This window comes from Charadrius vociferus, unplaced genomic scaffold (assembly GCF_000708025.1).
Source record: "Charadrius vociferus isolate BGI_N301 unplaced genomic scaffold, ASM70802v2 scaffold269, whole genome shotgun sequence".
In the NCBI taxonomy this organism is placed as follows: domain Eukaryota; kingdom Metazoa; phylum Chordata; class Aves; order Charadriiformes; family Charadriidae; genus Charadrius; species Charadrius vociferus.
Genome location: NW_009660184.1, coordinates 2,150,162 through 2,162,666, shown reverse-complemented (window position 1 = coordinate 2,162,666; position 12,505 = coordinate 2,150,162). Strand labels below are relative to the sequence as shown.

Here is a 12,505-nt window from a genome sequence, read left to right as displayed (position 1 = left end):
TCGGCCCAGGGCTCGGAGCGCCCGGGGCAGCCTCGCCAGCCGCAGGTCTGGTATTCGAGCCCAGAGCCTGCAGGCATGACTCAGCTGTGTCTAAATACAGCCGCCGGGTAAGGGAATGTTCTGGAGAGCAACTTCTAAATGTGCACAAATGGCCTTTCTTCTGTGGAGCTGCAGAGGTTTTGCCCACAATCCGAACAGAAATCTAGGCTGGGAGGCTGCAATTTGCATCTGCGTGGTCATGTGCCGTCTATATTCTGTGTAATTACCACTGTAGTTAAAATCGTGCAGTAAGGTGGGCATGAAAAGCTTGGGAGAAGTTCTTAACAAAGTCTGCTGTGACCAGCAAAAGTAATTCTCCTTTTAGACGTTAATAGGAAAAGTGCTTTTCCTGCAACTCTGTGCAGAGGAGAGGATAAACTAAATTCTTCCTCTCTTACTCACTTGTCCTAACCGCAGCTAGAAGTCCCTAAACTGTTTTCTGCAAAGCTGCAACGTCTTACTGAAATCATCCTACGATAAGATGCAAGTTCTCTTTGGTAACAGACAGCTACCTGAGAAGTGTTTAATTTGCTGTTTCTTAAGGTCCTTTCAAATAGGCTTTTAAGAGAAGACTTTAATCCAGCTTCTGGGAGAATTATCACTGCATGTGAATGAGAGCAGGGGGAGAATGAGGCTTGGTGGATTGTTGGGTTTTATTTCATTAGAGTTAAAGCTTAATCTAGCTTGAATCTCCAATCTGGTTTGTCTCTAAGTGGGAGTTGATCAAAAAATGTGCAGTAGTTCTTCACACTGGTGGTTCGGGTGCCATATGTTTCTGAAGGCTGAATTGGAGTTGTATAATTACTGACTTTTCAAAGTCATTCAGTAGATAAAGTTTAATTGATTCATGTATACACAGTGTGCGGAATGAATGATGCTGTTGGTCTTAGAACCTGGTTAATTGTAACAGCTATAAAACGTAAGTTATTTTTCATATGGTTTATAGACAGCCTTTTTGAAATGGAAGGAACAGTGATGTAACTAAAGATTAGTGAATAATTTAGAGCTTGCATAATCTTTAGTCTGAATCTGTGTTACTAGATTGAGTGTAAAAAGTGCTGAGAGAAGGCCGAGGGCTGGAGCTGGTTACATGAAACCATAACTTCCCTATGAGTCACTTGCAATGCTGAGGTCTTTAAAAGGTACCACACACTTCTGCTTGAGTTAACAGCTTAATGGAGTAGACTGTCATTCTCTATTTGGACTACCCAGTAAAAGGATGACCCACGTGTTTTGCCATGGACTTCATAGGTCTTGGATGCCAGGGGAATGTGCTTTTGTTCTTTAGTTCTGTTCCTCAGGGGACTTTCTACTTGGCTGGTAGATTTCTTTATGGCCTTATGGACTACTGTAAAATCCTGTTATAAAATATTGGGATCAATGATAAGACTTTGCAGATCACAGTTAGAAACCACTCTTTTAGTGTGTATCTGCCACTCCTGACAACTGAGGCTTTTTTTCATGTAACCTGGAGGTGATGTGTACAACAGGCAAGCTATATACCACCAACACAGTAACTTCAAGGAAAGCCCTGATCTCATGGCTGGTTTAAAGCGTAGTCTGAACTGTAGGGAGAATCCAAATAGTCAAGTGGCTTTGACGTGGAGAGAGTTGTTACTACTCAGAAGTCAGTAACATCCTCAGAGTCTGACTGTAGTAACATGTAAGCCCTTTTCCCAGAAACTATAATAGTGCTTAGAAGTTGTTTTTTAAAAAAGTGGTAAGTAGGTTGACACTGGCACTAGCCATAATATTACCTCCATATTGGACTTCCTAAAAGAAAAGACAGCAGGAACTTCCAGGGACTTAAATCAAATAAATACTGTCAGATATTATTAGTCTATTTTTTTCCCCTTTAATAGGTTGAGTACATCATACAGTTGCTGAACAGAGGAGAACTTGCCTTCAAGCTAGCAAGATTATTTTGTGGAGTACCTCCTTGGTTCTGATTAAATCTGATCTGTCATCTATGTAAGTTCCTAATCTATGCTGCTATTACTGATCACTGTAGGAATTGTATAATTGTGAATTACATGACCACAATGTAGTGGTCATATAATGACTATATGAATTTAAGTGAAGCAGTGAATGTAAACTGTATGAATTTAAATGAAGTAATGAATGGCTTGGGTTTTTGTATCAACAGTTTGTACTTAAATCCTTTCACGTAAACCTGAAATCTTGGAAATCATGAGTAGCTTCAGCAATGAAGAATTTGAATTCACCTTCCTTGATGAAGGCTTTACTGCCAAGGATATACTTGACCAAAAAATTAATGAAGTGTCATCTTCTGTAAGTATGATAGGAAAATTACTGCATTTTGTGACACTACCAATTTATAAACTAATGGAACAAGTTGTCTCTGCAGATCTTCTGCAAGGCAACCTTCTTTTCAGATACTGGCCTCGAGGCTTATTCTGTTATCTATTGTTTGTAACTTTAAGATGTGTATTTCCTCTTAGGATGATAAAGATGCCTTCTACGTTGCTGACCTCGGGGATATTGTAAAGAAGCACATCCGATGGCATAAAGCCCTTCCTCGGGTAACCCCTTTCTATGCCGTAAAATGTAACGACAGCAAAGCTGTAGTGAAGACGCTTGCCGTTCTTGGTGCAGGATTTGATTGCGCCAGTAAGGTAAGATCTTGACTGTGTTCTGATCTGTGACGTTAGTATATGTTCAGCTTTGTAAGATGTGTTCATATAAAGCATAACCAAGCAGTGTTGCTTTTGTTGTACTGATTAGTTTGATCGTCCATCTAGAAACATCTTTCACAAGTGTAATCTGTTCTTTTCTTTTTTTCCCCCAGACGGAAATACAACTGGTACAGAGCATTGGTGTACCTCCTGAGCAAATAATATATGCAAATCCCTGCAAACAAGTATCTCAAATCAAACATGCTGCCAGCAGTGGTGTACAAATGATGACATTTGATAGCGAAGTAGAACTCATGAAAGTTGCAAGGGCTCATCCGAAAGCCAAGTAAGTATTGCTAATTGTTATATAATTCTTGCTTGGGTTTCCAAGTTACGGAAACATCTGCTGTTATGTGAAACTTGTTCTTCATTAGTTAAGATAAGCTGCAAAATTATGAGGAAAATAAACCTACTTTTTGCCAGTGAAATCTAATCCTGTATAGCGTACTATACGTTAGGAAGACAGACAGGAAAGCTTGTATGTTTATGCCTTGTAATGTCTTTTATACTGGAACTTAAACCCTTGTTTTTTCCTGCTTCTAGGTTAGTCTTGCGCATTACAACTGATGACTCCAAAGCAGTTTGTCGTCTGAGTGTTAAATTTGGAGCTACACTTAAGACTAGCAGGCTTCTTCTGGAGCGTGCAAAAGAACTTGACCTTGCCATCATTGGAGTTAGGTAAGTTGATAACATCAAAATAGAGTTGTACTAAATAAAATGTCTTTTAAATTGTCTCCCTGATAATAGAGATGCCTTTGCATGCGGTGGCTTGAGTTTTGTATAAACTTTTTGACTAATTTGCCAAATAGCAACTGATATTTTGTATCTCTTTATAGTTTCCATGTTGGAAGTGGATGTACAGACCCAGAGACCTTTGTTCAAGCCATTTCTGATGCCCGCTGTGTGTTTGATATGGGAGTAAGTCTAGTTCTGCTTTCTCTGAAACTACTACTCAACTGTTGTGGCAAAACTGAATCAAGTGTAAAACTGTTACGGGGTTAAAAGCTAGCTAAGTTGCCGATTTCGCATTGTTGGACTTCTTGAGGTCATGATAGCTTATTTTGATTGGTTCTGTGAAATTAATCTACACGTGTACTAAAATCAGCAGCTCAATCTGAAGTGACTGTTACTTGAACACAATGAGTTGACTCTGTTCCAAGTATCAATGAAATGACTTTACCTTACTTTTTAAGCTAAAATGATAAACTGAAAATTGCTGTCTTGACAGTGTTGTCATTAATCTCATTTTAGGCTGAACTTGGCTTCAATATGTATCTGCTTGATATTGGTGGTGGCTTCCCTGGTTCTGAAGATGTCAAGCTTAAATTTGAAGAGGTATAGCTTTGCTAAGAACTTCTCAGGATGTGGAGTCTTCTTGAATGTTGGTCTGGATTAAAAAAATCTTGCTTTTTCTATTTGTATGCAGACACATTTGCCAGAAAACTTGTCTGCTTGATCAGAAATTTAATTTAGAGGAAAAGGGAAATTAATCTGAAAACTGAAAATTAGATGAACCTATTAGATACATAGCTAAACGACTGTATAAACATGCAGAGATACCAAACTTGTTAAGCAGGTTTTAATTGCAGGCTTGATTCTTGCTGGCATAGACTTCTTCCAGTTGATGCTGTACTTCAGACTATCTAGATGGGCAGTGCTCCCAAAAAGAGTGAAAAGGTAGTCCTGAACCCACACTGTCCTTCTGGGTGGCAGCAAACTAGATCAGTGGTCTGGTTTAGAACTACCTTTTGGATAACTTTTTTAATTGATCAGAGTTCTCCAGTCTGCTTTCACACAAATAGCTCTGCTTTCAGAAGAGACAAGGTGGCTGGGTATTAATAGGACTTCCACTTAGAGCAGTGTTGTCAGTGCACCTCCCAGTCCAACCTAATGTGGTTAGGTGGTTAAATTTAACCATCATCATTTAACATGGTTAAATGATGTTACATGTTTACATAAGGAGACAGCAAATAAGTTACATAAAGTGAGTTTTCCGTTAATAATATGGGCTAACATTGTCCTGCTAGTAATACCTCTTAATGAGGGCTGGCTTCTCATAGTACAGTATTGGCTTACATGAAGCATCAAGAGCAAATGATGTTGTCATTGGGCTCCATGGCATAACAGTCATGTTGTGGTTGGCGGTAACTTCATAGTCACCGATAACTTCAGAACTTGAAATAACTGTTCGTGAAGGCAGCTGAATTTCAAAGGTGATGACAAAGCCTTCTGTATTCTTAAGATCCTGTGAGATGACTTCTTTAGGATGCAGTAAGCTGGGGGATATTGCATGATTAGCAGAACTAAAAGTGGACTAGAAATTAAAATTGAATTGTGGGGACTTGGAGGGCGTTAATGCTAGTTTAATGAGTTTAGGAGGGATGATTCCCTTTAGACTCAAACATGAGCTGTTTGGTCACTTTGATTTTTAAGCTGCCAGTGATGTCTGCTTTTGTTGCTTTGTACAGACTTAATTGCAAACAAAACTTTGAATGGGAAAATAAAGCAGAAGCAATCAATAGAGATTACAGTATGCAAATAGTTATTACACACTTGACCAGTATGTCACTGTAAGCATGAAAGTCTGACTTCACCTCAGACTTCTAAAATAGCACCTGAGTAATTGCTGAAGTTCTAATATAGGCAACTGATTCTTCCCTAGATCACAAGTGTAATCAACCCAGCACTGGATAAGTACTTTCCTCCGGATTCTGGAATAAATATTATTGCAGAGCCAGGAAGATACTATGTTGCATCAGCATTCACGCTGGCAGTGAACATAATTGCAAAAAAAATTGTATTAAAGGAGCAAACAGGTTCTGATGGTATGTAAATCTAGACCTAATCTTACTTCTAGTCAACTGTGTTTCTTTCCCAGCATTCTCTTACTGGTATCTCAACTTCTTCCAGATGAAGATGATGCAAGTGACAAAACTCTTATGTATTATGTGAATGATGGAGTCTATGGATCATTCAACTGCATCTTGTATGATCACGCACATGTTAAACCAGTTCTGCAAAAGGTATGGTCATTCAGAAGTATTATATCCTAATCATGTATCATGGATGTAGAAGAATCCTTGTCACAGCAGTCACTTCTCAGTTCACTGCTCTCTTCATGTCGCCAGAATTTGGTATTTGACTTGGGAAGCATGCAGTAGAATTAATTCATAGCCAAGAGTAGAGAAGGACCTGTAAGCAGCTCTCCTTCTCTGCAAGGTGGAATGTTACAGTAATGATGATATTACTTCTAGAAGCTTTGTTTTGATAGTCAGACTAATTATACTCAACTCTTTTCTTTAGCGGCCTAAACCAGACGACAGCTGCTATTCCTGCAGCATATGGGGACCAACATGTGATGGCCTGGATCGTATTGTTGAGCGTTGTAACATGCCAGAGTTGCAAGTTGGTGACTGGATCCTGTTTGAAAACATGGGTGCCTATACTGTTGCAGCAGCTTCTACTTTCAATGGATTCCAGAGGCCAACAATACACTATGTGATATCAAGACCAGCATGGTTAGTAATAAAGTATTTTGAACCATCAGTGCTTTTGATAAAGATGACTTTAATGAATAGCACATGTCAGTTGGCTGTCCCTTAACAAACAGGGCCGTAGTTTTAGTGCCATAGCTCTTGTAAAACCTCCTTGTGGTGTGGAAGAAGGCAATGCCTTTGAAGGTTTTTGCTGTGCGCTTAGAACAGTGTTAACGCTGCCAGTTTACTCTTTTTCTCTGATGGGGAGAGGTGCTTTTAAAGGGGTAATGTTAGGAGTCTTTTTGTTACCTGGGCTTCTAGCTGGTGTTTTTCACTCTTGCACAACACGTAGAATCATTACGAATTCTTTACAGTTGGCTTCTGTGACCAGTAATTAGAGACCAGTCAATCACGGTGCTAATAGTAAACTGTCTTGCAAATTGGTAGCTTGTTAAATCCTGACTGCAGAACATAGGAATACTCAAGAGTGCTGCTTCACAATATGATCTGTCTTTATTTGAGAGCTATTCCTTGGTTTAGGTGGAGCTCTGGCTCATTGCTCAGTGCAGAGTGCTAGATCTCCATGGGAAGTTATTAAACAGGTAAGCAAAAAAAGCAGGACTACCTCTTGAGTGCAAGGATAGTGTGAAACTGCACCCTAAATAGTAGTTTAAAGTAACCTGGATGTTTTTCTGTGCCAGACAGGTTAACGGATTGCACCTTCTCTAAAAGGGGGATTTTGTGTAAGAGGAATACAGAGGAATACCTCTGTATTGAAGTCTGCCTGCTTAGCTGGCAGAGATCATTTGGGCAGCAGTATTACCCCCAAGCATGATTAACTCTGCGTTGCTTTCAAATTTACTGAAAATGCCTAAGCTTGGGGGAATTCCTGCCGTAAAACTAAGAGGAGGCTTCCTACATTCTTTTACTAGCCTTGCCTTTATAAGTAAGGCTTGTATTGTTTCTTTCCTTTAGTGAAACCTGTCAACTGAAGTGTTCCTCAAACCAAATGAAGCTTTTAAACTTCCCATAAGACACCAGACTTGTGTCTAATTGAACCAAAAATGGCTCTGCAGGAGAATAATTAGCTTTTTCACTATAGCACTGGGTTTCTGTTAAAATGTAATACTTTGTCTGAGGCATGCTGAACTTAATTATGCAGACAATAACTATTGTCCAAGGTACAGCCCTCTTTCAGCCCTACGTAACTGCCTGCATCTTCTGTTTTGGCACAAAAATTCTGGGATACAAACTGGCCCTTAACTGAGGGGGATGTATCAGTGAAGTTATGGTGCACATCTCTCTAGCACAGGCAAAATCTCTTTGGAATGTAATCTACATGTATAAAGTTGTACAACTAAATTTGTGGCTAGATAACTGTGAAGGATAAGGAGCAAGATGAGTACATGTCGAAGTAAAATCTAGCGGTATATAGGGAGCCATGTAGTAGCGCGACTTCGTGCCTTGTATATGTATGTCATGGTTTAATCCCAGCCAGCAGCTGGGACCACACAGCCACTGATGCAGTTCTCCCCCTTCTCCCAGAACGGCAGGGAGAAGGAGAAAAGGAGAAGAAAGGGAAAGGGGAGAGGGGGGAAAACTCATGGGTTGAGATAAAGACTGAGATAAAGACAGTTTAATAGAAAAAATAACAGAAAAAAAAAACCAAAACGATAATGACACAAGTCACTCTAACTGCTTAATAATTGGCACTGCCCTGAGCAGCGATCATGGATTTCCCTGCAGCTTCCCTCTGGCCAACCTTCATTTATATACTGAACGTGATGTCTCTGGTACAGAATATTCCATTGGCCATTCCGGTGGTCTGTCTGTACTCCTTCTCAGCTTCTATGGGAAGCTGAAAAGAGTCCTTGAAAAGCATGAACATTGGTTAGCAACAACTAAAACAATACGCATTACTGACATTCCTTTCACAGCAATTGCTAGAAAGAAAATTAACTTCTGGCTGAAACCGTGACAATATAGTATAAGTCTAAAAACTCAGGTAATGGAAGTTCTTCTGAGCTTGTCTTTCAGTACAACTTCTGAGTCTGGAAGGAGTTGCATGGGTGGATCTCACTGGTCAGCTCCTTTATGTTCCTAGTCTGTCATCCGTGCTTTTACTTGATCCAAGTTACCCAGGCATGTGAGGGAGTGGGATATGGGATAGTCAAGGACATAGGTCAGAAACTCTGAACTATTGAGCACTGAGTCATTGAATCTGTATAGCATGTGGTGTACAGATGTAGCTATAGGTATATAGGTGCATCTTTGCAGATCTAGATCTTATCCAGAAATGGTGAAACTGGGTTGGTATTGGCGCTTGCCCTAAAGCCTTAAAGCCTAGCCAGCCACAAGTGACCTGCATGGACTCTGATTTCCACCCCTGCCCTGGTAATATTGTCTAGACTGCAGATGATGAGTAAAGAGTTCATTTCATGCTCCCTGGCAGTAAAAAATACTGTGCTTAACTTCTTTCTGGCAGATTGTAGTGAAACACTTTTTGACTGTTGCTTTGCTTTTTTTTCTTTCTAGGCAACTAATGCAGCAGATCAAGGAGCAAGGGTTCCTAGCTGAAGTGGAGGAGCAGGACGTTGCTAGTCTGCCACTGTCTTGTGCCTGGGAAAGCGGAATTGAATATCCAGCAACTTGTGCTTCAGCTAGTATTAATGTATAGGTAATATTTAGTAATTAACTGCAAGGTTAGTCAATGAATTTAGGGCATTTGGGGGACCATTAACTTAATTCTTGCTAGAATTTTTAAGTGATTTTTTTTTTTTAAAGTTTAGGTTTGGCATAAATGCAACAAAAATGACTAGGAGATGGGTCACAATTATCTGTGTTCCTATGGAAACTATTTGAATATTGTTTTATATGGATTTTTATTCACTTTTCATGTATGCTACTAAAGACTGACCCTCAACTGTCAAACAAGTATTTGTAGCTTGTGTATGGCAGAACGGGCTAAGCTTAGTGTTTTGTGACCTACCTGTTTTAAAATAAAGTATATTGAAATAACTGGTCCTGTGTTTGGTTAATATGTGGAGAATTAATCTTATAGCATATATGAAGGCAGACCAGATGCTGTGAGCCCAGAGCTTATTAATAAAAACACAATTGTCATCTCCTTCTCTAACCTCGCCCTCCCAACTTACTGAAGTGAAGGAGCCCCTTACTGGGTAGGGAAACTAAATTGTGTCTTTTTTAACATGATTAGAAAAAGCTTGACCATCAACAAGTTGAATACTGCACAAATTCTTGTGGAATCAGATTTGTCTTTCCCTATTGAATGAACATGGGCTGAGCACAGTTGCATGTTTCAAGTTCAATGAATGCAGTGCCCTTTTTAATCATGTTACTCTATAATTGCTGTGGCCAGGACTGATGGCTATTTAAACACATCTAGTCATTACTGAGAGAATACAGCACAGGCTCCATGGCAGCCACTGACAAGCTGCTGGTTATGTGTGTGAGGATTGAAATATGTCATGGGAAAACTTCAGAACCTGAAACTATGCAGCTGACTAGTAAGTGATGACTACTGTCTGACCCTTGGTGCCTAGGGCTTTAGTATAAAATGAATGATAAGAGATAGGACTCAATCATCTGTGCATGTGATTACATTAAATAGGAGCTTCTAATTTTATGAAAATACATGCTACACTCTTAAACTTCTGACTTTGGACTAAATGTGATAGGTGACACTAAGTACTAAATACTAGAAGCTAATACAGGGTGTGTTGATAAATTAGCAAGTCTGCTTACTGGAGTACAGAGCATTCTGACTTGTACTTAACCTGATCTAGTTTGCTGCCACTGGTTGCACTAAAATTGCAAAATATTTGACACCCTAATCCATCCCAGATCTGGGTCTGTTCCATTTGCCAGAAAGTCCTGTACTGCAGACATCCCTTAGCAAATGCCTAATGAGTAAACAGGAAAACCTTAATGCATTGAATAAGTATGTGAAGCTTAAGCTAACTTAGAGTAAGTGTTAAAATTTTAAAAGGTCATCCAAAGGGTAGCATTGCTGATACAAACAGTGGCTCTAGCAAGATGAGAAATAAAGCTGTTGTCCTTCACAGCTACTTGAAAGAAAATGTTCAACCTCTATTCTGTACTTTCAGCTGAGACTATAGTCTTTGCTAGCTGAACTACTGGGGTAAACAGAAGTGATGGCATCTTGTTCCCAATTCTCTCGAAGTATCCCAGGTGATCTGTTTGTTTATTTACTTATTTGCTTCACTCCTAGCTTCAAGCTTGTGATTGAAGTAGCACTTGCTTTTTCTTATGCATACAGTAGCCAGCTGTTTTGCTACTGAACTACACTGGTGCAAACTACTTGCTGTAGCAAGACCTTAAGACCTAGCAGCTAGTGCTGGGGCCTGTTCTTGTGCCCTGGTGGGCAAGTGCCACAGTCTGGTTTCCTGTACTTACAGCCAGTGGAGGCCATCTCCAGCAGGTAGTTTGAAGGCAATCACTTGTAGAAGCTAATTAGTAAGCTTCCCTGAGAGGAATTTGGCAGGCTGCCAATTAGTTTCTTGATCTGCATTTAACTTGATTGGTTGCTTTAGCTATTTCATTGGGGTTTGTCTCAAAAAAAACCCAAAGCAATCACATCTGTTTCTCTCTGCTGGAGGTGAGAACAATGGGACCATGCTAATAAGAATTTTGATTAACTTGGGATGCTCTCCAAAAGACATGTAGCTGACCTCAGTTCTTTACCTTCCAGGGCAGGTACGTCATAGCCTCAGCTGGTGCTCTGTAAGCCATGTCTAAGGAGAGTATCAAGTGCTTAAAAAGAACTGTTAATTTTCCTGAGCATCTTCTGTGTAAACAAACAAAAACCCAGAACAAAAAAAACAGTGGGTTTTGCTAGCTGACTTTTAGTACTTGTGGGAGTAGTAAATCTTTACAGTAATGGTGGTGAGCTTTCAAGCAACACACAATCAGGTTGGTTCATGCTGAGCAAATGTTCTGGGCTTTGGAATACTGAGTATCCTTCATCTCACAGCTGCCCTGTTCTTGGCTTCCACAGAATCTTAGTGGTCCACTTCCATTTTTAAAATTGATCTTAAAATACCCTAAGTGACAGGACTCAATCATATGGTGTCTGTGGGGATTCCCAGCCATCCAAACTAGGGCATTAGATTTCCTAGTGTAAGCTGGAGCACCAACTAGGAAAGCAAAGATGTAACAAAGTAAGCAGCGAACTGCCATGGTTTAGTTTGGCCTCCCTTCCCAAAGTCTTGGGCCATCACAGCCTCTGCTTTGTTTTGCCACATACATTGATCAAATCTAGTTGTTCGAAGTGCGTATCTTAATTATTGCTCCCTGGAGCAAGCTTGTCTGATATGGGAGGGAGGAGCTGCATGCCAGAAAAACTGAGATCAGCTGCAACTGTCTTCTGTAATTAACTCCACAAATAATCAAAGTTGGAGCCAAGAATAGCCTGTGCCTTTTAGCTTGCTTCCTGCTAACCATGCTTCGTGCGGTGCTGTGTCTGTCTCACTGTGGGCTTTGCTGACCCATTTGCAGGGATTGTGGTGTTCCTGCTCCTCATATTCCCGGCAGTCACTCCCCTGGCTGGCACCAGTAATGGTGGTGGTGGTTGTCTTGGGATCACTCTCAGAAAAAGAGTAATATGGTCAGATTGCCAAGAGTCAAATACCAAGACATCTCCCCAAGCTGAGGGCATGGCTTCTAATCACCCCATTCCCCTTTCTTGAGTGGTGAAGCCGCTTGAGGTCTGAAACAAGTCTAGCTGAGACTTATCCTTAAGTCCACCTATGGCTATATGTGTCCTGTACTGGAGTTCAGCTGACATCCTTTAGTGCAAATGTAGTTTCATATACCCCCAAAAATTTGGGAAACGCCGCTCCTCTGAAATTACATCAGATGGAAAATCAAAGGTGGGAATGTGTTAGAGTGTGGAGAATGCTGAAATAGAGGGAGTAAGGGACATGGAGGGGAGCTGCCGTGGCAGAGTGCACTGTGGGGCAGACAGCTCTTGGGTTGCTGCAGGAGCATTTAAACTCACAATTTAATTTTTAAGCTGGTAACTCATAGACTACAACACAGGCCTTGCAGATGGTGTCAGTGTGTGAATCCCTTTGGAAAAGGCGAGGGACTGACACCCGGTTTGCACCGGCAGCCGAAGCCAGCGCTGAGCAGGGATGCTGCAGCTCCACCTGCGGGAGCAAGGCTTCATCTGGGAACAAACCCGGAGCCGGAGGGAGAGCTCTCCTCTCACACACTCTAGCCCCAGCAAGTACTATCACTTAAACGGATCTT

General features: G+C 40.7%; 1 protein-coding gene across 1 annotated transcript; it reads left to right on the top strand.

Moving 5' to 3' along the window:
- Positions 1-2,180: 2,180 nt before the first annotated feature.
- On the top strand, positions 2,181-9,229 carry ODC1 (ornithine decarboxylase 1). The gene is made up of 10 exons (XM_009893260.1): positions 2,181-2,331; positions 2,502-2,675; positions 2,849-3,021; positions 3,279-3,413; positions 3,572-3,653; positions 3,987-4,070; positions 5,398-5,560; positions 5,646-5,758; positions 6,039-6,253; positions 8,747-9,229. Exons 1-10 carry the CDS (start codon positions 2,230-2,232, stop codon positions 8,886-8,888), a joined length of 1,383 nt encoding a protein of 460 aa, XP_009891562.1. The 5' UTR covers positions 2,181-2,229; the 3' UTR covers positions 8,889-9,229.
- The last annotated feature ends 3,276 nt before the right edge of the window (positions 9,230-12,505 follow it).